This window comes from Serinus canaria, chromosome 14 (genome assembly GCF_022539315.1).
Source record: "Serinus canaria isolate serCan28SL12 chromosome 14, serCan2020, whole genome shotgun sequence".
NCBI lineage: Eukaryota > Metazoa > Chordata > Aves > Passeriformes > Fringillidae > Serinus > Serinus canaria.
The window spans coordinates 7,278,092-7,305,591 of record NC_066328.1 but is presented as its reverse complement, the minus strand read 5'-3'; the positions used below and the strand labels follow the sequence as shown (position 1 = coordinate 7,305,591).

The following is a 27,500-nucleotide window of genomic DNA, read 5'->3' as shown; positions in this document are numbered from 1 at the left end:
TCATTTTCTTTTCAAGTTACAAAAATTTCCTGCTAATTGCTGTTGAAGTTTAGGAAGAAGGAATACAGACTATTTAGGGTCTACAAACCAAAACTTTGCCTGTCAAGAGATGTTTTTATTCTTGCTGTCTTGTAATGCTATAATCAAGAGAAGCAATTTATTCTAACAAATTATTGAATATAGAGCCCATAGAAACAGTTCAGATGGTGTTGCTTTGCATCATGACATTATGGGGGAAAAAAAGGAAAGTAATTTACATGCTGCTTGGACAACTGCTAGATAAAAATATGGCAGTTTTATAACAACTCATGCGTCATTTAGATATTCTAGTAGCCTCCTGGTATAAAATGAAAATATAAAAATAAATTTTCTATATTTATTTCTTATTGTGGTGGTGATGCTAAATTACCAAGTTACTTGGATTAATAAACTTCCTTTCAGAGAAACCTTAACAGGGACACCTAATTACAAAAATAAAAGTAATCCTTTCTTTTTTTGAATTTGAAATTTTACCCACATTTTTCCCTTTCCTTACATATCAGTGTGCTTGATTTCACCTCTCCCTCCCAAAATGTCTTGTTTTACAAATATTGAAAAATTTTTATCTTGTTGCTATCCAGCTTTTTAGGTAGTTGCTGGTACTAAAGATATTTAGTATTAATTTTTTAAAAAGAAAACAAAATATTAAATACTTCAAATCATGTGAAATGCTGTAGGCACTTCCTGCATGAAAAATTTGGTTTTTTTTCATTTTATCATGTAAAATATCTTTGGATGAAGGCACAATAAATTATGGGCACTTAATATCAATATTCCTCATTAATTCAACTCATATATTAGAAAACACAATCATCTTATCAGAATGTGTCTGAATAAAATTTTTGTTAAAAAAAATCTAGAATTTTACATGAGAATTAAGTTTTTGTTTCATTATTGATTTTTTTAATCAATTTATGGCTGTTTTTTTTCATCACTGTAAGCTTACTGTATATAAAAGCTTGTACATTGTAAGCAGTGTCTGTACCATGTTTCTAAAGGGTTTTGAGGTGGGTTATTTTGTTGTTATTTTAAATTTAGAGTCTGTCTTTATTGGTCTTCAGGGCATTTTCAACCAGATTAAAGGATGAAATTAGGAAAGAGAACTGCAGTGTTGGAGAGAAGCACTGAATTGAGACACATTTTAACTAATATTGTTGATAGTTATTACTGTAATATAGGCTGGTGAAAAAATGGATCTCAATTTCATGAACTGTTGTGTTGTAGTTTGCAGAATCTCCTTCTCCTGAATAAAATTATAGGGTAGACTGCTAATACTTTATCTGAGGAGAAAACAGAAATAGTGTTTCCCTATTCAACAGCTGAGCAAGAGATGAGCCCTAGGGGTCTTGCTGCAGTTTTTTATTGATGCATTTTAATTAACAGTTGATTCCTGACCAGTTGACAAATTAACACATGGTTGGCATATGTCTTTAAATAACAAAATATTTAGATGACACTGGATTTTATTAGCATAACATTACTGAGTTATTTTTCTAACAGTGGCATTAACCATGACACTAAAAAGAGATCAGTTTGAGATTTATTCTCAAGCTTTCTTTTTTTGTTGGCATATTTACTGATTAAAATTCTGCTTTGAATAAACTGGTGCTTGACTGAGGGCATTGCAGGACTGTAGCTCACACTCAGCATGTCTGCTACTGGCTGGGTTTGCAGCAATGCCTTTTTCAAACTACTTTATCTAAAAGCACTTTTCTGGTACCATTGAAATGAGCCCAGAGCTGGAGATGGAAATGCATCAGCTATTTTAGCAAAGAAACACAGAGTAATAATTACAATTATGTACTAAATCTCTGTTTAAAGGAAAATAGATTTTTTTTCAAAACTGACAGTTCCTTGATTTCTTCTTTGTATCTCATCCTCTTAAATTGCTGTTTGTTCCACTGAACAGTAAATGGACAAAAAAATCTCACACTGTGATGGGGAAAATGACAATTTCATGTATTGTATCCCCTTGTTATGTTGAATAACGCTGGCCTGGTTCTATCATACAGAATCTGGCAATACAAGTAAGATGGAAATTTTAACTTTGTGTAGTTTCAATAATTTTGAGACGATTTTTGTGTAATATTGTGGCATCTGGTATATTTAGGGTTAAAAACTTTACCTTCCTAAAAGTTTTATGATGCAATAGCTACTTAAGGACAGATGTACTGAAGTTTGTATTTTACTGTGATCTGTGTAAAGGTGTCAGTTGGTCTGTGAACTGAATATTTGCTACATAACTTTTAATTACAAACTAGTGAGAATGACTCAGCAACTGAATATTTAATTAGCTCCCATCTCAGCTTCTGATTGCCAGCTTCATTTCGAGGCTAGCATTTGGTGCCTCATAAATAGATAAAAACTGATATGATAATTTTGCTAAGACTGGTTGGCCAAGATGATGGAAAAGAGTAGGCTACATTAGAATAACCTGAGTTTATTCCTGCATTTGCAGGTTCAACTTTGAATAGCATTATTGTCAGCTTAATTTAGGATGGGATGCATTGTGTGGTATCAGAGGCTGATTAAAGTCCTGAAGCCATATCTCCTTTTATTTCATATTTCCTTTTATCTTAATTGAGTTGGATTGAGCTCTCAGGTGTTTTGTTGTTGGGTTTTGTTTGAGTTATCTATTTCCCTGTGCTACCAGCAGGAGGTTGGTTAAATGCTAAGTAATGGTTAGAACCTCAGGAGCAGTGGGTTTGATGTTGATTACAGCAGCACCAAGCCCAGAATCTAAAAGTGTTTTATCTGTCCCTAAATCATGGCAGGTAACCATGGCAATCATAGCATTTCCAAAAGCTCCTGGAAAATATTTGAAACTTCTTAAATGAGCTGTCCCATTAATAATGAAGAATATCAGTGTTTCACCATCTGTTCCATACTAGCAGTGCGTATAAAAGACCAGCAGTTGTGTGAAACAATTTAAACTGCAAGTTGGAATGAACTTGGCTTGTAATGAAAAACTGCAAAAAAACATGACATAAAATATGGTACATCAAGACTCTGCTTCTTGGTTTTACTCCTTAACATCATCATCTAATATATGTTGAGAGTCTATAACTTTTCCATTATTTACTACAATATTCAGCTATTTGTAATTTGATACCGGCATTTTGCTATGGGCAGAAGAAATGTGGCAAGTTATCAGTCAAAAAGAATCTCATTCAACATTTTGGGAGACATGAATTTCAGATTAAAAATATTTTACCAAATGTGTTTTGTTGCTTCTGTAATCTGAAGGAGCTTTTTGCTCGTTAACTGAAATTTTGTGGTCTCTTAATCAAAACTGTGTGCTCTTGAACTGTGGGGTAGTAAATTACTTTTACTGTAGTTAATGCAGAAACAGTAGCAGTTTTATTTTTTAGAAAATTTGCCTAAAAAACTTCAGTGAAAAAGTGGGTCTTTATTTAAGTACAGTTACTTGATCTTTCTGTGTATGTATTTGTTTCCCTAAAAATGAAACTATGAAATCTAACCTTTAATAATGTGAAAATGCAAAGGTGTCTTGCAAATGTTGATAATTTAAACAAAATTACTTTGTCCTCAAAGTACATTCACATCAAGTGTAGGTAAGTGTGTACCTTACCTTAGGGGGAAGATCTTTGTTTTCTGTGTGAGTACATATGCAAATGTTGGCTTGTATCAACTCATACAATCACCAAAGAAATCTACTAAAAGTAGGAGGTGGGTGTCACTGATACAGGGAAATTTTTTTGCTGTGGGTTTGTATTTTTTCCTTGTAAATAAAAGTAGGTGTTTGTTTACAAGTTGGAATGTCAAGCACTACCTAGATTTCTGCTGTGGCTAATTGGGCCCAGTGAAAAGAAGGTTATAGGTACCTTTTGATAATTTAAGACTGAAAAAATTGGCCAGGCTTTGAGCCAGTTTTGTTTTTCTGTTACCAGTTGTTCTGTTTACTATATTGTGACAAAAACTCTTTATTACTGCAACAGCTTGGCAGTAACAACTCTGTGCTAAAATCATTGCTCTGAGTAGCCAACCTGCTGCTGCAAAATGCACGTTTCATGATAAAGTGCAGACCTGGAGCTGAATCATTTTGACCTTGGTTTACATTGCTTCTGGTGAGGACAACGAGCCAGAGTACATGGGACAGAATTTCATGGTAGATTGCTTGGTGTTTGTTTTACAGATCAAATTCATGTCAGAGTAAAAGAACATTTTTAACTGTTTTCAGGCTGGGTTTTTATTTCTAGGATGTTCTGCCTTTTTCTTGGACAAATGGCAGAAAAATAGCCATGTTATGAGCATTAATTTGTTCAGCTGTAAACAGCAAAAAGTGCCTTCCCTAAGCATGTTTTGGCAGTCTTAATTAGAAAAGTTCTTTATTTTCTGTAGTCAAGGAGACTCTTTAGAGTAACATAAGGGATGGAAAGTACCTACATTCAACATTTGGCTCCTGTGTCTATAACAGAAGTCCTTCCTGTGAAAGATGATGATTTTTGTTAAACACATTTGCAGTACAGAAGTAATACTGAAGGAATGCAACTTCTGCTTAAGAGAGAACTTAAACATAATTGAAAGAATTTCAGAATTGAAAATACTGTTGTTGAAGATTTGTGACCAAAAAAACTTCAGAACTGAAAAAGTTGCTGAATGTGGTATTTAACAATGGAGATTTTCTTGTGGAAACATAACTGACAGGAGCAATGAAATAGAATGAACAAGTGCAGTGAGGGTGAGACAGCTCGTGGGATGGCTCTGAGCTGTGAGTGGCTCACAGAGCAAAGCAGGATTGTCCTGCCCCATGGCACAGCCTGGCAGCACCTGGGGCAGGAGGACTCCAACTGAAGGGCTCAGGTGCCAAACATCCCCTCTGCTTGGTGTGGTTAAAGCTTCCAGAACCAAAGCTCTTCCACAAAATTTTCTTCTTCCCAGACATCTCCCATGAGTCCCTGTCTTGTCTTCATCCCCGTGCAGCTGGTGGCAGCAAAGTGTCCCTCCAATGGGGTGATGTGGTGCTTTAGATCCTCAGAGAGGAGAGGGGGGAACACAAGGCTGTTCCTTGAGCCTCACCAAAGAATCCAGTGGGAACAAAAATCTTAGTGAAAAAAAAAAATTAGTAACATAGGTGCTATTCAATGCTAATTGTTTAATATGCATTGAAGAGCATGTTTATTTATTATTAGAGTTCCATTTTATGGTAATAATATGTGTTGTCATGAATGGAAATGTTTGCTTTAATGTTCCCAACAGCTTGTGTAGGCTTCAGTTGCAGACATTTGTCCTCCTGCAGCAGGGCAGAAAGCAGCTCTGCTCTGCCCTGTCCCAGCAGCAGCTGCTCTCAGCTCTGGGAGCTGGGCAGGTGACCCTGCAGAGGGGCTTGGGGGGACTTCCAACACCACAACTTTGTTGGGTTAATAAAGGATGAGTTTCAAATCACTTGCAACGCAACTGGTGTGTATGTTGCTGAAAAAATATGTGATTGATAGAAATGAAATAGCCAAGTATATAATGTATAAGTGTTTTTAATTTTCACTTAGGTCTCCATTAAATTATTTGATTAATTAATACGTTAGTTATTTTTTCATTACATTACTACATTGAATAAAATGTATTAATGTAGAACTGGAATGTTAAAACAGGACTGGACATCTGTGTAAGTTCATATGTAGAAAACAAAAACAAAAATCTGTGTATATTTTGGAATTTCATTAATTTAACTAAACAATGTAAGCACTGCTTCAGTTTTTGAAATCTGTAAGTATGGATGTCTTCAGCAATTTCTTATATCTTACTCTATTATGTCCCTACAATTATGTCTGATTTGTTATTCCTAAAAATATGCTTGTTCCTGGTAACTTCTAATGAGAGGGAAGAACAGAACAAAATGTCAGTGAAGGTTCTAGGAATGCTACAGCAAATTCCTCCTGAACTTGAAGGAGGATCCCTGCTTTGATGGTGTTGTTCTGTTCTATCTAGGGAAGCAATAACCTTCAGATTTGCATCCCCTGCATGGCAGCATGGGCTGAACCTTTTCCATACAATGAATTTATTCAGTGTTGTCAAATGTATTTATGGTGTTTTGTTGGCGGCTTGTGTTTTCCCCCCCAAGAAACAAGAATTAATTTCAGTTCCTTTTCTTACAGACATAAATAATCCAGGTTGGATAGACACATCTTTTAGATAATGGTTGCTTTTGAGAGCTGTAGCTGTCTAATAATAGGTCTGGCTTGGTGCCTAGAGAACACCCTGTGACATTAAACCAGGTGAGCTGTGCCAGCCTGCCTGAGACAGAGCGCCCTGGCTGAGCATAAAGCATCCAGCACCTGATGTCACTGTAAACCTGTTAGAGCTCCCTGCTCCTGGGAAATGTGGCACCTTTAGATTATAGTCCATGTCACTGTCATCCCTCACAGGGACAAGGTTTAAATGACATGGAAGTTATGGGATGCCTGGCATCTTGCTGGTTGTGATAAACTTTTCACTTCTAGGCCCATCAGCAGAATGTGGAGTTTATTGAACTAGTTTATTTATTTGGGCCAACATAGTATAAAATCCTGGATCTAAATGCCACAGAAACTTCAATAAACATTTTAATAGAGTTGTGATATAATATTGAAGAAAATCTACTAAATGAAGACATCATCACAAAATAATTAATTAATAACATCAAAATGCTGGACAAATACTTGTCCATTCTCGAGTTTGTGTACCCAACATCTGAAAAGTGTGAACTGGAGAGACATTGTGGGAGTAAGTCAGCATTTTCTCCTGCAAAAACTGGTGATTCTGGATCTCAAAAAAAAAAAAGCATAAATTTTTATGCCACAGCCTCTGTGCTGCTGTTCTGCTCTGCCTCTCTAAGATTGCAGTGGTTTATGGTCCAGAGAAGACAGATTCTGCCAGGGAGAGGATTTGACATCCTGTCAGTGGATGTTTTTGTGAAACAGGTTTTATTAGGATTCATGATTTTCCTTTATCTCTAAGGACAGAGTCAAGGGTTTTTTGCATATTGCCAGCATATTTATATATCCATAATAACAGAGATCATAAAAATATAGATTTTTTATGCTTACCAGTACTGTTTAGTTACATGATGAAGTTGAGAAACATGTTCTTTGTGCCATTTATATTTTTTCCTCTCTATTTTTAGGATGCAAAGTTTGTGGAAGAGCGACGCAAGCAGCTACAAAATTACCTAAGGAATGTAATGAACAAAATTATTCAAACTGTGCCAGAATTCACAGCCAATCCCAAAAAAGAGACACTTATTCAGCTGATGCCCTTTTTTCTGTAAGTATCTGTCAAGTACTCAAGAAAATATTAAGGTTTTTTCATCACAGATTAATTTAAAGTATAATGCCAGCATCTCCAAAATCTTTAAATCAGTGCTTTTTAAAAATAGAAGGCTCCTGTTCAGATTGCAGGTGCTTTTGTTATATTTAAAGAAATATATGAGAAATTTGAGGTTTTTTTTTATTTAAATGGGGATTTTGAATGAAAATCACAGTGTAAAGCTTTCAGAAATATCTGACTTTAAAATCTACATCCATACATGCTCTTTAAACATTAGATATTTTTAATTTATTTCATTTGGTCTTCCTTAGTTTTGTTTTGTGTTTTGCTGCTGTGGGGATTCTATTATTTTTTCATCTTTTTTGGGGGGGATGGGGGTAGAGCACTATTAGGGTCCTTACTAACCAAATAAAAAAGTCAAGCTGTTGAGCTCTTTTTAGCTGAATTTTGCAGTCTGCTGATGCATGTTTTGATTTCATTAATGTTAAAGTTGAATATGTCCAGAAATAACAGTTGTCTGTTAGGAATCTCAAACCATCCCACAAGGGGTATAATCTGGTAAAGCTGTCCTTTTTCCCTTTAAACTAATTTCTTCATATATTTGTAAATACTTAAAACTATTTAGGAAAAAAATACCTGTGAATATTTGTTTTTGTAAGTCATGTTCTTTCAATAGTAATTTTTCAGTGTAATGGTTTTTTAGTCCTACACCTGCACAAAATAATGTATAGGTTGAACACTCATTTACAGTAAGTCCTCATGTGAAATTTGCTGTCCAGGAGCCTCTGCACAGGGATTGTGCATCCATGCCTGTGAACCCACGGGTGGATTCATTTGCAGCTTCAAGGCCAATTTCAAATGAATATGTTTCATCACAGCACACATATTTACTTGTATTATTGCCTAGTCTTGTGTCAGATTTTCAAGTTGAAATTGCATTTGAAGAAAGCTCTATTTATTAGAAAATGTAATAGATGAGTGGAAGAATGCCAAGATACATTTCATGGCATTCATGAGTTTCCAATTTTTCTGTGGATTTGAAATGAATTTGATGAGACATCTTGCTGATGGTGTTAAAAATGGTGATGTTTGTGGGGAAAACTTCTCAAGAGACTTGGCTTTTGCTCCCTAAGAACTTATTGTCTAGAATTTGACTAAGAGCTGAGAAATGGAGAGATGGAAATGGTTTAAAGTTCCAGCTGAGGTGCCCATGTGTAGCTTTTTGTTGAGCAATTTAAAATAAGTAATCTTTTATGTTGTACTTAGTTTTGTTTTTTAAATAAGAGGGGGCAAATACCAAATACATTTGCAATTGTAAAATGTGATTATAAATGCCATTATACTCCTCCTCTTGTGGGTTTTTTAAAATCCTAATTTTAAGAAGTACAGAAGTAATTTATTACACTTTTGTTTGGTTCTGAGAAATGACATTTCCAGAACAGTATATTTATAATCTCCTGGCCACTTATGTCTAAAGCAGGAGTGGAGAAAAGTGTCCTCTTACTCCTCAGCCATAAACAACTGCTTTCTGATACTTACTCTTATCTCTTTTCTAAGTGTGCAAGTAGAATTTAGATCTCATGTTTCTGTTTATTAAAAGAAGTGCCAGGTATGGGGACCTGCATGGGGCCAGATTAAAATCACAATCCATGTAATGGGTTCTGCCACTGCTGCACAAGTCTGAGTGAGCACTATTTCCCTGTTTTAAACCCCTCCAACTCTATTTCTTCTCATAAATGTGATGTTGGGAGAGATTCAATCAATTTCACAAAGAGCAAAGTTTTATTGAGAGCACATTTAAGTTCCAATATTCTATGGGTACAGTTTAGGTAGTGAAGTATTGTGTTACAAAATAATGCAGTTATCTCTAAGAAGAGAGATTTGCTGAAAGAATTTGGCCAACATAATTTATCACCCATTCCTAAACACCTCTGTGATGCACTGCACTGCTGCTAACCCTGCTGTGGGTGTTCCACAGGTGGCAAAAAACCATTATTTTTAGAGTTGGTTTTTTTTTTTAATTTGGCAATTTCATAATTCTTGACACATTGCATGAGACAGTGGAGTGGAATGTTGTGTGATATCTGGACATCATGGCAGAGATTCTGTTCCTACATGGATCTGTGAATTACTTGCTGAGAACTTTTTCTTATATAACAAGTGTATCAGCATTCTCTCTTGGCTAGAGTAGATAGTTTTCTCAAGGAATACTAGTGGGATTCTGGAAAAATTCAACTGTTGAGCAAAATAACTACATTCTTCATCTACAGCAGCAGACAAAATGGCTTTTTAATGCATTTTACTGAAATATCAAACTCTTCTGCAGCTACAGCAGCAGCATTAAATTAATAAAAAGAACCTTTCTAAAATGTGCTCGTTCTATCAGTGTCTGAAAGTGCCATCATTTCTAGGCTATTTGAACTCTCCATGGCCTTTATTATCTGAGAGTCATGACCTGGCACTTCTGGGGGTTCAAAAAGCATCTGAAAGAAAATGCATTTCTGTTCCACTTCAGATTGCCAACTTCTCCAGTATTATCTTTCCATAATGGATTTTGAGCTTCATCAACAGGAGATCTGAAATATCTTGGAGTCTGTGAATTATTACTTTAATCAGTTGTAACCTTTGTACTGTACTTGCAAAACTTCTTTTCTGTTAGGTTTAATAATATTTTACTATGAAACACTGTAAATACGTACAGAAATTCTGATTTATTTAATCTTTCCTCTGTAGCACAAATGTACGTACAGTTGGTTTCATCTTTATCTGTGAGGGAGTAATTACAAAACATTGAGGTATTAGTCCAAGGACTGTGCTGTAGGCAGAAGTGGTACCTCAGTCTGAGGAAAAAATTACAGTCTTGGTATGCATAAAAAATCTCCAGAGCATTAGATCTGTCTGTTAGGGTGTGGGGGGATAGAATGGAAGAAAATGAGGATAGTGCAGAAGGTAATCTGGTCCTTGATGAGTTGCAGCTGAGCTAACTACCAAAGATTAGGAGCAGGCCTGCCCTTAACAGGCCACAGCTGTGTCCAATGAGGATGAGTGCTATAAAAGAGTGGGTCAGCTGGGTGAGGAGAGAGCTGGAGGTGGCTGTGCTGTGAAGAAGGAGGAGTCAGTGCTGTGAGGAGCTGCCCATGAGAAATCACCAAGAAGGTATGGGAGCTTTGCAATAAGATGACAACATTTGGAAGCAATGAAATGTAAATAATAAAAAAAAAAAATTATTGGGTCTTTTAGAAGCTCTTCTCACTGCAGAATTACATGACCAGGCTTCAGTGTGCAAATGAGAAATCCCATTAAGGTTACATCTGATTAGGCATCCTATGGGTAGAAATTACAGGGTCAGTTTTAATTAATCACTTTTAAGACCTTATTGTGGTCTTAAAATATGATAGTGGTGAGCAGAACCTAAGATTAATATCTCTAAGACTGAATCCACTGTTAAGGAATATTGCCTAAAATTGTTATTGTTTGTTCCTTTGGGAATTCCTCCCTTTCAAGTGCAGTGGTTCCATAGAATCAGGCACAGATCTGACAAGGAAGAACATTTCCATTGATCTGTATGAAACAGCCTGGCACTCTTACAGAGGAAGGAATGTTATTTTAATTTGAAACTCAGCTAACAGTTTGCAGTGCAGTGATGTGATGAGTTTGCTACATTTCTTCCCATCATGGTATCAAATGCTCGTGGTGAGTCATGGAAGTATCTCTTGTTCTAAATCCTTGTGCTGTGAACTGTCGTTAATGTATTTTTTCTTTTGTCAGTCTCTACCACCTATAGTCTCAGTTTGTATCTTTTTCAGTTTTGATTCTGTGTTAGCTCAGTCACAGGATTGGTCAAAGAGTTTTCCCTTAGAGTCCACTTTCATGTCTTAATATAAAAAGTAGATTCTGACTCTGCTCATTTGTCTGTTTACATGCTGAATAAAAAATTCTTTGCAGCAATAAAATTGATATCAAAAGATAAATTTTCAGTCCATGTGGAGCAATACCTAAATCAAGAGTTGGCACTGCTGAATTAGATTGCTACATCTGCTAGCTGGTGAAGGCCTTTCTGCTAATAGTTACTAAATGAACATTTATTTGCACTTATTGGTTCACTATGGATAAACAAAGCTGGTTATAACAAGTACAGTTGTATTTTTATCAATATGAAAAATTATCACACACTTTTAGTTCTCTGTAAATATATATAAAATCAGGAGGGATCTTTGGCAATAAGAATCACATTTCTTTGAACCATATAATTGAGTCTTTCAATATAAATCTTTATATAGATTGTATGATTTCAAGTATGTAAGAAGCTAAAAGCTTTATAAATTGAGAAAAAGATTTCTAAAGTTCTGTGATGGTCCAATTTTCTATCTCTTTGGTTTCTGTATCAATTGTCCTAGTTTTTTAAAAGAGATTTTCTTTCCAACATCCTCATAATGGGCACAAACTGAAATGCAGGGAAAGTAATAAAAGCCTCTTTTTCCCCCACTGTGAGGGGGATGGAACCCTCCAGCAAGCCCAGAGCTTGCTGACACTCCGTGCTTGGATTTGGCAGGACCCAGCCCTGGGCAGCCCTGTGGGGATTGGCTCAGTGATCCCCATGGGTGCCTTCCAACCTCAAATCTTCTGTAAATCTGGAATATAACCTTGAGTTGTGCTTTACATCCACCCTGCTCAAAGCAGTGCTGACTAATTACAGCTGCTCATACAATGTTTGTTACCTGTGAGCAAAGCAAAGTCTGAACATGGGAAGCTCCTACAACACAGACTGCACCTGGTAGCTGTGCAGAGCTCCTCAATAGGAATAGTCTTTGCTGCTTCTTTTGCATTGGCAGTGCAAATATTTGGATAAAAATGCATGCAAGAATGCTATCACCACAATTTGGTGAATGTTTTCCTGGATTGCTGTGCTGAGTACACTTTTATTGTGTGTTGTAGGCCACAGGTAAATGCTACACTGGTTTCTAAATAACAAGTTTATGTTCTGCTGAGCTGCAAAGCTGGACATTTACACCCTTGTGGGAGCTGCTCAGATGCTTTAACAAAAGCAGGGAATCTACTCAGTAAATCATCAGCAGGTTCTGTTGTCTGCAGGATGTATTTGAACACCAGAGGAGTCATCAGTTCTTTGTGATGATTAGAGGATTGTAATTTAAAAAAAAATCTGTTGTCTCCATTTCCCCTGGGTGACATTACTAGGAGCATATTTGATAGCAGAAGTTGTGTTCTTAGATGTTTTGTGTCATTTGTCTTTGAGTCACCAAGTTAAATTGTAGTGAAAAAAATTACTATTTCTACCTCTTTCTCATTTTGTAAAATGCTTCCACTCTCTTAGAAGGTAAAGTTATGAGAAATGTGGAGAGAGAATGATAGGCAAATTTCAGTGCCAGCCAATCAGCAACTCAAACGAGAATGTCATCCTGGGAATGCTTCTCTCAGATTTATTTAGCACTAAACAGTGTGTGAAGGCAAGTATCTGCTTTTGGTCTTGCAGACAATGAAGTTAAAATAGTGTAGAAGAATAGATGTTTGTTCTGAAAGAATTGAAGAATTTTGGTTTGGTTTGGATTTGGCAGTTTTCTCATCTCTGTTTCAGTTGCACCTCTCAGTGTGTCATTGAGAACATTTAAATGTATGTATTAGAGGTATTATGAGAAATAAAAACATTAACTTCTCTACAATACCATTGCAAGTATTAAAATGTTGCTGCCAAGTAGAAATGAAATAAATCTTCTAGGAAAGTTACTATGAGGGAGAGGTCATGTACAACAGATGTGGCACAGTTTTAGTGTAAAGAATAAACCTAAACCTTTCCACAGAAAGATGAATATTAATTAAAACAAGATTTTTGAATACACAGTCATGAATATATTTGCATATGAAGATAGAGGTGTGACTGTTGTGCTGCTACTGCATCTTCAGATAAACAATAAGATGAAAAGCAAACGAGCAACTCCTGAAATGCTGTAAAACAAGATTGATGCAAAGTAAGAAAGTTTTAAATACAATTTTGAATTGGTTGATTTCTCAAAAACTGAGTTGGTGATGGCATGATACTTCTTAAACGGAACCAGAGGACATAGTCTCAAGCTATGTCAGGGAAGGTATAGGTTGGATATTAGGAAAAAAATTTTCACCAAAAGAAGATTAAAATACTAGAGTGCTTTTCCCAGGGAGGTGGTAGAATCACCATCTCTGGATGTGTTTAAAAAAAGACTGGACATGGCATTTGGTGCTGTGGTCTAGTTGAGGTGTTAGGGCACAGGTTGGACTCTGTGATCTTAGGGATCTCTTCCAACCTCACTATTCTGTGATTCTGTGAACCATCAAGGTGCACATCTGTGCCTTCTGCTGGAATGAATGGCAGCACTCAGCTGAAGCATCCTACAGTGCTGTGCCAGGCTGGTGCTGGGTTGCTGCCCTGAGGGGGCAGCCTGTTCCACCAACTGGGCACTGCCTGGCTCCAGTGCCTCCTCAGCACACCCCAGGTATGCTGTGTAACAGAAATCAGCTCTCTGATAGAATACAGGAGGCACTCTGCAATAAAATTTACATGAACAAACTGGAAATAGCATTTGCTTAAATATGGGACTTCTAATTAGTAAAGCATCTTCTAATGCCTGAAACATGCTAATGAAACTAATTTATTGCTATGTTAATTGATTGATCTAATGTAGAGACATTGCACAATATTTATCTTTCAGGTGAACTGTGTTGCCAAGCACTGATGATTGTTGAAGTAAAAATATCTTAGATTTTAAAAGTTTGATTACCGTGTTCAGATAACACAGGAAGTTTCAGTGCAAAAATGTGATTCTTTTGTGGAATTTTTGTTGATGGTAGAATTAAAATACTTGAATTTGACTGGATTGTTTTTAACAAACATAGAGTTGTCTCACTGTTATTCTTGGGTTCTGCATTCCTCACTTTGTAACTGACAGTTTTGGTTTTAGTCTTTCATAACCTATGATGCTTGACATCAGACTTAAAAAAAGCATCATGCATGTTTTGATCTAAGTGAAATGTGAAGAAGTAGGGCAAAAATTGTTTGGTCAAAGTATATGAAAATTCAAACTTTCATCTCTTTCCCTTCTGTAAGAATTGCCTGGTATGTTGTGTTCTGTGGTTTGCACATATTGAAGATGTGTATTACATGGCATTCTTCAAATGTCCTAAATTTTCCTTTCTCTGCTCTGGGTGGTTGAGAGGGAAAAGAGGAAAGAAAAAAAATACATCAGGAGGAATAGAAAGAGTGATAAAGTGAGCAAGAAAATGCAGGAATGAAGAGGCATGGGATGCTTGATGTTAAAAATAAGAGGGGTTGAATACAGTAAATACCTATGGATAAACATTGGTGCTTTAGGCTTACTAGAATAATTTGGCTTTATACAGCTGGTTTTATCCAAACATATGAAGATTATATGATTGTAGGTTTTCATTTTACAGTGGATCTATCTGGCTTTTGACAGGTGATTTGTGAAATAATTAAAGCTTTGTATAGCAGTTGAAAAACTGAAACACATTCCCATTGATTATTCAAGTCTGTCAGGGAGCTTTTACAGCAACTGCTGCTGCTTTGAACAGGGCTAAGAGCTGTCCTGCATACTCTGATTTTGTTCTTACCAGTGGTTTGTCTTTTTAAATGGTTGGAACAGGTTCTAAAATCCCTGACCTCAGCTAGGGAAAGGTAGTTACCATGTCAATACCATTAACAGCAGTCACAGTCTTCAGACAGTTGCTGCAGATGGAAATATATTCCGAATACCCATCAGAACTCAAGATATTTGCTGACTTCAACTTGGTTCTGCTGTTGGCAGTTTTACAGAAGTTAGCAGTCAAGTAACTGCTCCTTGGAATTTAAATGACATTTTTTTGGTCAGGAAGAATATTTTGCATAGTCCCTATTGATTTGCATGAGGCATATAGAATAACCAACAAGATATGCCTTTTGTATCAAAACATTGTAATTCTTTACATGTCAGATAAAAACTAAACAAAGTTCAAATTTGGAGTCAGAATATATGTTTTGATATCTTTAAAACTATTTTGTAGTTGCTGATTTTCTTCTCAATTGTTCAAGTAAAAAGGACTAGAAAATCTGTTTGGTTTTCTTAGTTCTTTGTTTCTCTCAGCTGCATTTCTATAGGTTGTTTCTTTTCCAGCAGGTGGTCTTATTAAATTTGCCAGCAGTGCCCAATGCAAATAAGTTTTATTCAGGTGAAAGAATCTGTTTGTGTCTCTTGAAGTTTTCTTCCTTTTGCTCCCAATTTCTTGCTCTCACTTGCATTTTCTCTCTTGCAGTTTTAAGGCACCACTGAGTCAGAAGTGTTTGAGTATTCAGAAGTACAATTGAAAGGACTTAGTCCTGCAGGGATGGGTAATAGTGAAAGCATTACAAAAACACATCCCTGTAAGCTCCCCCTAATGAAACACCTCAGTGTTGCAGTGTTCCAGGGCTGAGACACCTCAAGGGAAAGGTGTTTGTCATTTTTGTCTTGGTGTGATGCTCAGTAAAGCTGGGGTGCCCTTCAGCAGCTCCATAATGCTGAAGGGGTTTATGCATTGTATTTATTGCCCCAGTATTGAGCCTTACCATAAAAAAAAAACAAAAAAAAAACTTCACTTAGAAATAGTGTGACTTACCCCAATTACCATCTCAATAAAGACAGTGAGACTTGCTTTGCTGAGTTAATTGCTATGAATTGTTCAACAGGCCTCACAAATAGATGTTTATGAGCATATTTCCATCAATTAGATTTTTATCATGCTTCTTTATATTCAGAGTGACCTTTACAGTGCTTATGAGAAGAATAATTTAGTGCATACTGTACAAGGATTGAATACTCTCCAGTCCCCATTGGAAACATTTGAGGGTTGTGATCTTTACAGTCACCTTGAAATAAACTTTTGTTTAATGCTGCCTGAGAAAATCAGAATTATGTTTAAAATTACTGAAACAAATGACAGAGGCTGTGCTATGATATTTCTTTTGCATGTGTAGGAATGTACAGGAAATGCTCTCCATTGCATTGGTTTTGTCCCATTGCATGGGACAAAAATAGAAAGCAAATAGATTGACAGCAACAGTTATAAAGCACTTTGTGTGTTGCTATCTGATGAATATTATTTTCCTTTATAATCACAAAATTTATAAAGCTCTGGAACAAACAGAGTATGTTGAAAACAGCCATGGTCAGTGTAAGAGCAAACTTCAGTGCTGTACAAAAGGAGATTTAAACTGTGCTGTGCATTTTGTGATGTTCAATTCCCATCTGTCTTTTGCAAGGAACTGGCTGGATCAGGATGTTTTTGAATTTATTTTTTCCCATTGGGCCCCAAGAATTCTATCATCACTTTCTATCCTTTTTGCTCCGAGTTAACAACAGGCTTTGTAATGAAGGATCATTCTGAGGGATGAGTTGTGATTCTCAGCTGCACATCCTTCTTCCTTGCTCCTTTGCTGCTTGCCAGCAAGCTCAGCAAGTCCTTAGCAAAAGACAGGGTTTCTAAACTCTGGGGTTTGTGAACTTGTAGCAGTGCAAGAAGATAGTAAGATTTTTCTGATAAAAGAACACAGAGCCAGTTAAGTTTTGTGTCATTACAGCAGTGATCCTGTTTCCTTGGTTACAAGTCACGTGCACTCCCTTGTTGAAAAGTGAATTCTTTATACATTCAAGCATTTCTGCACTGAGCAGGTGTTTCTGAAACTGGTAGCAAAAAATGGGCTCTGGAGCCAGGAAAGAAAGTTTCACTTTGGAGGTTGGGCACACCATTCCTGTCAGCATATTTACTGTACACTCATGTCTGGCAGGGAGTTGCCAAGGTGGATTTGGTGAGCTAAATCAGAAACTTTCTAATTTTAAACACACAGAAAAAGCCTGCTTCTATTTTGTCCATATCTAACTCAAACAATGGATCCAATATTTTTAAAAGCTCCTTATGCCATGTTTGGATCTGGAACAAATTTTTGCATCTGGGCTATGAAGTGTGGAATGCTGAAATGCTAATATAGTTAAGTGTGCAGGACTTCAAAGTCCTGTCCTCATTCTTGATAGCATGAAAGCACTTTACTGTGGGATAAAGTATGGAAGAATCAGTTTACTTTTTTTTGCTTTCAGCTGTGTTGACAGCCATCTTAAGACCTTTCTTTTCTTTTAGTGTGGTGTGGTTGTCCTAAGTGAGTAAAAGAATAAAGATGTTCTTGTCAGATGAGCCATATGACAGCTGCACTTGACATTCAAATATAGAATTGCTGCACCTTTCTTGTAAGCACTGTGGTTTCTACCAGTATTCTCACTTTACTCCCTTCTGATTATTGAATTAATGACATACAGGAATAGAATTTAACCCAAGAAGATGTCATTATCATAACATGTTAAAGGGCACAGCACAGTGTCAGAATGTTAGTTTAAATTAATTTAACAGCAGTGCATAAAACAGGAAGAATCCAGGCTGCAACAGTGCAGTTTTTCACCAGAGTCATTCTTTTAACTGGACTGACTTGCTCAGAAGAACTTTCAAATGAGGTTTTCAGCCTGGAGGAGTGTATTGAAAATACTGGAATTTTTCACAAAATATATTTAGGAAGGTAGAGCAATATAATAAAAATTTGTCAAATACTGAGGAGGATTTGCTCAGGATTTCCTGAGCTTGGGCAGTGTCACACTGCGATTGAGGTCTGGGTGGCTGAAAACCAGAGTGAGTCAGCAGGGACTTGAGGCCTATATTGTAATAAAGGAAATGTGAAACAAGGGCAAACTGAAACATGAACAGGTGAATTGATTTGAAAGAGAGAACTTGATGTTGTTAATGCAGGAGGGAATTGGTTTCCATGGGGAGCTGTGGGAGTGATGATTTCTGGACAACAGAGGTTTGACTCACCAACATAGAATCAACTTAGCTCAGGAGTTTGTTGAGAGAATAATTGGGCATAAACAGGAGCAAACAGTAGCTGGGTTTTAGTGGGTAACAGTCTTGTGGCTGTCAGTGTGAATTATTGTAGAAAGAAAACTGGAGAAGGTAGGGAATACAAGAATAAATGAGTTGAATAAGAGTAGAGGAGTGCTGTAAAATGTAATAGGAGCAAGAGACTGAGTGACACAGTTTGGGTTGATTGAAGAGAATGTATGTTAAAATGAGGTGAAAAGGGAAAATGATGGAAAAAATGTAAAAAAAAGAGAGCACTTACACAGGATTTATTTCACTTTACTGCATTTTATGCACACAGAGAAGAAGCCATTTCATTAGAATGGTATTGGGATTTTCTTTCATTTTTTGAAGTAGTGGTAGCTGAGGTAGCAACCAAAGGTGTTCACCATAGGCACAGAGTTTTTATATGAACACTACTGTAGGAAGGTATTCCATCATCTGAAAACAAGCCTTGAAAAAAATACACATGAGTGATGCTGGTATTTCAGAATATTCTTACAGTGTATAAAGGTGCAGCTCCATGTAGGATGCTGGGTGAGAAGGTCTGGGGCAGTGAGCATCCTGCACTCAGTGCTGCTCCATGTGCACAGCAGGGTCCAGGCCTGCCAAGAGGAGCTCCCTCTGCTTGGGATATCTGAGCAGCTTGGTGGGCATTCAGTGGACCTGTTCTCAGTGTGCTGGGACAAAACTGCCTCTCATCCTTTAATCCTCAGCTCTGTAAGCTTCCATTCTCTCATTTCATAGCCTGAATATATTTTTGTGAAGGGCTTTCAGCATAATTCAGGATGATTTTTTTTTTAAGTACTGGAAACTTGGAAAATGCACAGGCAATCATCTTCTAACTTCAGCTTCATTGTCTGCATACTTTAAAATCAATTTTTGCTCATAAACATTTAGTAGATTCTGAGGTAATTTTTATGTTGATCCTCTCTATTCCAGCAGTATATGTACTCTACTCATCCTGAAACCCTAGAATCTGGATTTCCTCAGTAGGAAACAATTTCTTTGTGCAGTTCTAAAACCCTGCTGCAACTGTTCATTGGTATCAGGATAGTGTTAGCAGATATATGAAATTATGAAATGTGCATGTGTGGGGCACACACAAATGCTCACAAAATCCAATCCAGGTGGCGATTTTAGTAACGCTTACAATGCAGATGTTTGTGATATTGTCTGTGTCAGTTTACTGTGCCCATCCTAAGGGGGCCTAAGGCCTGAACTCTGCCCAGGCCTAAGGCCTGAACTCTGTGGCAGGATACAGGCAGGAGGTCCATGTGCCTTGGGGAGCCAACCCCGAGGGGACAGGGCCCCCTTGGGCAGGGCTGGGCTTGGCTGGGAGCACGGTGGCACCTTGGGCTCGCTGTGGTTTTGCCTTTTAGCTCTGGCTGCTGCTCAGTCTGTGCCAGACCAGCTCTGCCAGGCCTGCCCAGAGCCTCAGTCTGCCTGGCAGCTCCACTTCCCAGATTGTTCTGCAGCTCTGTGCTGGGTTAAAGAGCTCTTGGTGCTGTGTTTGTCTCCAAAAGCAATGTCATGGTGTTGTACCTACATCTTGGATAAAGCAAAGGCATGTTTTAGTTCTCATGCAAAATAATGAATCAAGAGTTGCAAAGCATAACCATGAGAACAGTCAAATACAAACCAATGTCTGTAAACCTGCTCTCCATTACCCTCTTAGTCTGCACCTGATTACTGACAACTGTACAACATTGACATCAAAATTTTCATGTTTGAAAGAGTTTGACATCTCTACAAGATTGATGAAAACTTTCCTAGTGAGCACATAGAACATATTTCTACTTGAATAGCTAAGAAATATAACAGGGCATTTTGGTTCTTCTTTCCTTCAAATAACAGTAATTTTTAAAGATTGAGATTGTTTTGTTCATTAACAAGAATACATAATTTGTAAAGGAAGCTAGCTAGTGAAAGTAAGCTTTTACTTTCTTTGCAATTGTCTAGTTATTTCCTTTTACTATGCAAACCAGTTTCTGGCATGATTGTCTGAGTAGAATTCTTTTTAAAAAATTGTTTCAATGACACACCTAATATAATGAAAAAGAGTTTTATTTTCTATGTGTTATCCTTTTTTAGTAAATGGGGCTAGACATGTCTGGGCAGTTTATTTCCCAGTTATCCTTTTTGTCTGTAGCAATTTGCTCCATTATTCTGCTGGAATTGACTTTTTCAGAGCAGGAGAGCACAGAGGAGTTTGCAACTCAGTCAATCAATAGCTAAAATGTGCTAAAATGTGCTAGTGCAGATGCCTCTGTGTTCTTGCTGTCCTTGCTGTATGACAGTATCTACCTTCCAGCATGTGGGACCTCTCATACTTTGAACTTCCAAAACTGTCTTTTTGTGTCTTTTTGTCCCTTTTCAATCAAAGCCCCCAAAATTAATAGTGTTTTAAAATAGGCACTGAATTTGCAATATAAAAAGCCCACAAATATATAGAATTATGTTGTATCATAATGCATATTTTGATGTGGCATCCAGGTCATCAAAGAGCACCACACTGGCAAAAAAAAAAAAAATCAAAGTGAATATTTTAATTTGGTGTGAAGATAATTTTCTTCAGTATGTTTTTTTAAGCTGCTGAGCAGGTGAGAGAACACTAAATTGCCTCTGTATGACTGCATAAGGGAACATGTGGATGATAGGAGCCATTTACTGCATAGTTGTTCAGGACTGGCTCAGGTGCCTCACTGTGTCACATGCACACTCCACAGACACCTCTCATGGAGCTGTGTAATGTTCTTTTCATAATATTTGCCCTTCTTGAGCCAATTTCCTGGCCTTACCCAAATCTACATGAGTTCCCTGTAATGACTTTGTGATTTTTAGAGCTTACTTTTTGGCCTACTAAATCCTGAAGAACAGTTTGTAATATTTATTCTACAGCTGCATTTAAACTAGCTGATCTATAATTGCTTGTTAAGTTTCTCTTTCTGGAGCTTATTTTAAGAAAATTGCCAGCTTTAGATATTCACAGTCAAATCTCAGCATATGAAGATTGCATAAGAGCCAGTTCAGGAGATGTATTTTGGAGAACTTACAGGTAGGGGAAGGGAACCATCTGCAGGTCCCTGACAGAAAACAAGTTTCCAGCAGAAAGTGTTTTGAACACTGTTGATGTGAACATGTTGTTTTGTAAGAAGCCATCTGGTCAGCCAGAGCAATCTGTGTGCAAGTGCAGATGGATCTGGGATCCAGAGCCCTGAGCTCCCTCTCCTGCTCCTCAGGACAGGGCCCTGGGGATCCCCCTGGGAGGATGTGCTGACCCCCTGCATCCAGCCAGCCTGGATCCCCCAGCTGAGCTCTCTGTGGGAATGGCACAATGCTGGAAGGAGGAGAAATTCCTCAAGTTCCATTCTCCAGCTGAAAGCTGGGTGCAGGTTGGTGTGATGGCAGGAGGGCTTGGGGCAGATGGGATGCTGAGCTCCCTTATTGATAAGTTCTCATAGCCCACTACTCTTTTAGTGCTGTTTTTTGAAATTAGAATTTGAAATACACAGCTGAAGAGGGAATTATGTCTTTAAATATATGTTCACAGAATGAATAGAAACTGATTAATGGAACTGAAAGAAACCAAACAAAATAATACCATATTTATTATATATATTGTATTTATAATATATTTAGAAGTTGCATAGCATGAAACTGTGGCACTTAGATGTTTTTTAAGCCATGCTATTCTCACAAAAAGTGAGGTTATTTCTACTCCTGGTTTTCTCTGATGTGTTGAAAGGAACTTAGAGGCTTCTTACTCACTTCAATCAATGTGCATGGCAAAATATATTACTTAAACTATGCTAGTGTAGCCTGGGGGTTGTGACCTGCACAAAACCCAGTCTGGAGATTTTTGAGTTTAATTCCCTTCTTAGTAAAATCTTCCATGGAGTCATGAAAGCGATAGACACAGTTTATAGCAGATGACTCCTGGTACAAACCAGTTGTGGAAGTTCAGAGTGTATGTTCAAGAGAATGTCAAATTAAAGTCTTTCTCAGCTTGAATCCTGTTAACAGGGGAAGCTTGATAGAGATGCTTGCCAGCAACACAGACCAGTGAAAAATCACTTTTCTTGTATGAGTTTCTAAAATGTGGGAGAGTAGAAGAACTCCCAGACCAGCATATGTGCATTGGATGCTAAAGGCAGCCCCTCCAGGAAGAGCAGATTTAGGGGCTTTGTTGTTTGGGAAGCAGGGTCTGAGTTTTGTGACCTGCCAGGTTGGCTCTGTCTCCTTCTGGTCAGGCCACAGAGCACTGCTCTCTCTTCAGTTCCCAAACAGCCTTTGCTGTGTCACCAAACTGCCTTTCTGACATTCTCTGAAATGCCAAGTGGCATTTCCAAGGTTTCACCCCTGCCTGGTGACTGTCCCAGTGGGCACTGCTGCTGTTTGCCCCCTGCACATCAGGCCTTGGTGCACCAGGAGCTGCTCTGCATTCAGCCCAGGGCCTTTTTCATGTTGGGTGGTTCTCTGTGACATCTGCAAGCACTTTTGGCACAGGATGGCATTTGCAAACAATTCTGGCATGGTGGATTTCTGTAATGCATTGTCAGAGGTATTGCCAGCTGAGCTCTCAGACATGAGTTTATGATGTTTGCTCCAGATCCCCTGAAATGTCAATATCTCAGAGCAATTGCCCTTGAGAAATCTGTTATGCAGGGGAAAAAAGGGGAATAATTATTGAAAATATACTGTTCTTTACATCAGAATGAGTGTGTGCAAATGAATTCCCATATGTAAACTTTACATAATTGCTTGAATGGCAGAATTAGTGGAATGATTTTTTAAAAAAAATAATTTGCTAATGAAACAACATGACTTTTTTTCCTCTTCATGTAACTGTTAGTCTTGGAGTATTGCAAGAAAAATTATTCTGTAATGCTTATTTCACTGGGAATAAAACCAAAGATTAAGTTTAATTACTTTTCCACAGTGGAAGAGATTTTGTGGAATGAAAGAGGCTATGCTGAGGATGGAAAATAAACTTTATTCCTTTCTCTTAGCATATGAAGCAGTAAGGAATACTCATGAAACTGTGGTTTAGAGCAATCTGTTTATACATCTTATATTGCAGTCTTCCAGTGCTTACTCATGCTCCTTTCTGTGCACTACTGACAGTAATGGATAAATGGATGCATCCCTTCAAATAGTAAAACAAATAATCTTCATAAGGGAGGTATCTTTGTACTTTTGCATGTACTTGGCCTTAATCCAGACCATAACAAGCTTGTTTATGCCCAACTGCACAGCTTTTCAAAAGGAGGTAGGTTATTTCTTTTCCTTATTTGAACTTGTATTGAAAAATATTGCAGCAGCCATCAGTTTTTCCTGTGAAAACAGCAGGAATTAGCTACAGGCCATCACTGAAATTCAAAACATTCTACAGAAGCTTTGTTCCTTGGTTTTGCTTATCTGCCAGCTGTAAACATAATCCATTCAATTCTGTTGTATCACAGATCCTATTTTTGTGGTATATTTTTAATATGTTTGGTACTTGTGTGGTGGTAGCAGAATCCATGAACAGTTAACTGAAATATCCTAGAATAACTTGATGTAATTAGAGGTACTTGTCTATTAATAACAAAAAATTCATAATATGCAGCCTTCCTTCCCTGCCACAGCCCTTCACATCATTAACCAATGGGTAAAGGAGGTGGTTTTGGCTGGTTTTTTTTTACTTTAGACTGTTTCAGAGGTCTCCAGATACATCTTCTCTAGATACAAATGAGGCCAAATGTCAGTTCAGAAATGCAAAATGACCTGAGCTCTTCAGGTCTGTGCAGAACAGCAGTGGCAGCATCCTGAGCCAGTGCTGGTCTGTGTGCAGCAGCAGGGATGGCTCAGAAATCCATCCTGTCTGTGCTTCCACCCCTGACCCTGCATGGCCCAGGGACAGCACCCAGAGAGAGCTTCACAAATTTACAGCCTTGGTCTGACATCAGGCTCTGCTGCTCTGGGAGGATGGAACCACACCAGCTGCTCATTTCCTAATGCAGATCTGCTTTATCACTAAACAGCCTTCTTCAGCTTCCTCTTGCTCAAGTAACCTGATTTTAAACAGAAATTCCAGGAAGGATTTGTACTGGGTTGGCTGGGGTCACCATCTCCAAGAGCAGACCAAAGGCATTTTTCTTCAATCTCCACATATTAATTACACAGTGCTTCACAGTTTGATTACCAACAGCAGTACGAAGGTTTATTTTTAGTTTAAGATTTTAGAAGTGTAACACAATTACACTTAAAGAGTTTAGTAAAAGTCATGTGTTAAAAAGAGACCTGCTAATCTTTGGGTCTGAAAGTTAGAAACATGGGCCTTGCAAACAACAGAGTCCATTTCTTGCTATTCTATGTCTATCTAACTTCTGAAATCTTGTTTCTCAAATTTTATTCTTAAGGATTCATAAATTAATTCTTTACAAGAGATTTAATTTATTTGTTTTAATACAGTAAGTCTGGTAAATCATATCTATACACTGAACAGCTCTAAATCTCTGGCTCTGTTAGAAATCTTTCAGTAGAAGGCTCCAGCATAATAAAAGAGATAAATCCTAAAGCATCAGCTATAGAGAATAGTCAGGTGTGACCAAAGGGAGAGAAAATGGCGTTGGTTTGCAGACTGAATATTTTATCATACTGTTACTGTTAGTGCTGCAGCTGAGTCAAAATGCATCTAAATCCTGAAGACTCCAAGAAAATCCAGTGCCCAGCATTGCTGAGCACAGGGCAGGGATAAGATGAGAAGGGTTCCTGTCTGCCTGTGGAGCTGTCACTGCACTCAGGTTCTGTGTGTCACCTGCACAGGGCACAAAGAGCCTCTCTGCTGTTCAGGCCAGCACAGCAGCACTGCAGGGGAGCTGCAGGCACACACCTGCCCTCCTGTCTGCTGGGGCTGTTCTGCTGGCAAAGCAGAGCTACCCCAACAGAGATCAAGTTCTGCACCATCTCACAGCCTGGTACTGGGCATGAGCATTTGTGACACTGACCAGTGACACAGGGGCTTCACTGAGCTGCCAAACCAGGGAAGGAGAGCCACTGTTTAATTCAAAAAGTACTTGGAGCCATAAGATGTCCTCTGTCAAAGCTGACTGTTCTTCCTAACAGCAAAGTCTTCATGTGGCCAAAAGCCACAAAACCCAAAGAAACGAGAGGAATTTCATAGGTAATGAGGAAAGTGCCTGATTTGTCATCCTGTGATCCTTTGATAGCTTTCTTCTGGGACAAAACTCAGCTGGCCTCCAGAAGCAGATTCTTTGGGCAGCAGCAGCCATTTCCAGGCTTCTCCAGGAGCTGGAACTGAGAAGGTCCAGCTGCCAGCAATGTCACTCCAGCCCTGGAGCTCCACTGCAGTGGCTGCCAGCAGTGACACAGCCACGGCTGCTCACTGCTGTCCTAAATTGATTCTTCTCTATTATTTTGGAAAATATTATTGCTAATCTTTTTATTTTGAACTCGTTGGGAAAGTTCAGAGTTATAGAGGGACCAACTTCATACACTTTTTAAAGGCTCTGAATCTAATGATACCTGGAGAGCTGACCCCAAATATCTGGAGCTCCTGGCCAGCAATGCACTATGCATTCAACTCCCATTGGAGTCAGTAGCAAATTTTGCTGCCTGTTAACCTAATTTGGAGTCATAATGAAAAAAAGGATGAGCTGCATTTATCACAGGCATTTTCATTTTACAGAGAAAATAATTAAAATATGATTAAACAGAAAATGTGATTTTGGTTGCTGATTACTGTGGTCACTTTTTTGCTGGCCAGCCTGATGCTTGTTTAGTTGCTGTCTAATTTATCAGGATTGTTGCATCCCAAGCTGGCTCCTGTAGCCATTTACTAGGCAGTGTCATTCTTCCATGAGCTTCCCTTTCTGTCTTGGATTAAATGTAAACATTAGTTCCTGTCTTCATTATCAAGAACACAGTCAGCATTTCCATTGTTACTCTGTTGATGGTACTCATTTATTTACATATTTCCCCATCTTGATTACTTTTGTTTATTTAGAGAGCACAGATCTAATTCCACTGTACCAAGTCTCAACCCTGTGATTATGTTGCCAGGTGCAGATGTACTATTTTCTATGGGCTTATCCAAGTCAGTGGGAATTTCTTTTTTTATCTTAGGAAAACTAAATAAGGGGCTAAAATGAAGAATAATTTAAAGGCTCCCAGGGGTTGAGATTGTGGCCTATATTTTTGAGGTTTTTAGGTCATGCATCATTATTAGTACCAAGCTTATGGCTGGAATGCAGTAACATGCTCTTAGTATTTAAGAAAGAAAACCCAGAAAGAATGATTGCTGTAGAGCAGTGTTCATGTGACTGTTGTCACCGTATTTTCCAGAAAAGTTATGATTATGATTCCTGGAGCAGTTTCTTAAGTTTGTTCATTTTTTTAATATTTATAGCTGTTATTGTGACTTTGATTCAAATCTGGCTCTGAGAATGGTCACATCAGCTCTCTCCTGCCTTTGCACACGTGAATATCATGTGTAATCTTCATGAGAAATGAAGATACTTCAGAGAAGCAGCTGATACCTCTTAACTTGATGGAGCAATTAAAACTGAAGCACTTCCTTGGAAGATCAAAACAACATGTTTTGATGACAACTTTTCTCTATCATTCCATTTGCTTCCATGGTAATTTTAAAAGAAGGGGCTTGTCTTTAAAAATAAGAGAATGACGGTAATTGTTTGTGCAGGTTTTTGTGATGGGCAGCTTACTGGCAAAACCCAAGCAAAGAGCACATTATTCTTTTGGAGACTGTTTAAACTCCCTGAAAGCTGCCCCTGGCAGTGCTTTGGGGCAGATATTCCTGCCTGGCTGAATTTGAATCCAAGATGAGTTGGGGACAGTGGAGGGACAGAGCCCCTCAGCAGGGACACAGCAGCCAGCTGGCTCTGGCTCCAGCAGAGCCATGGCCCAGTCAGAGCTGCAGCACCAGGAGCTGTTTGCTCCTGAGCCCGTGGAAAACCAGGGGGCTGGGAGCTGGTGCTCTTCCCAGGTGCTGAAACAGCGGGTGTTAAAGGCTGAAAGCCTGAGGTGGTGAAGTAAGGCAGGAGTATGCACCAAGTTTTTTACTGCCATTAGTCTCAGTACATCAGTGAGCACAGGATCAGGTAAATGATAGGGATGAACAGATAAGAAGAAATATTTTAAACTTTCAGATTTTTCCTCTCTGTGTTACTGGCAAAATTGAGCAAATTGGAGAAGATGATAAACTTTTTTTTTTCCCCCCTCCCAGTGCTTGGCATGAAACATGATTAATT

At 38.1% G+C, this 27,500-nt stretch overlaps 1 protein-coding gene across 1 annotated transcript in view; it reads left to right on the top strand.

Moving 5' to 3' along the window:
* The window catches only part of SNX29 (sorting nexin 29), a 97,633-nt gene that overhangs the window by 58,745 nt on the left and 11,388 nt on the right, over window positions 1–27,500 (top strand). Inside the window, exon 20 of the mRNA XM_050980126.1 lies at window positions 7,160–7,299. Coding sequence (XP_050836083.1) covers window positions 7,160–7,299 — 140 coding nt within the window. The remainder of the gene's footprint in view (window positions 1–7,159; window positions 7,300–27,500) is intronic.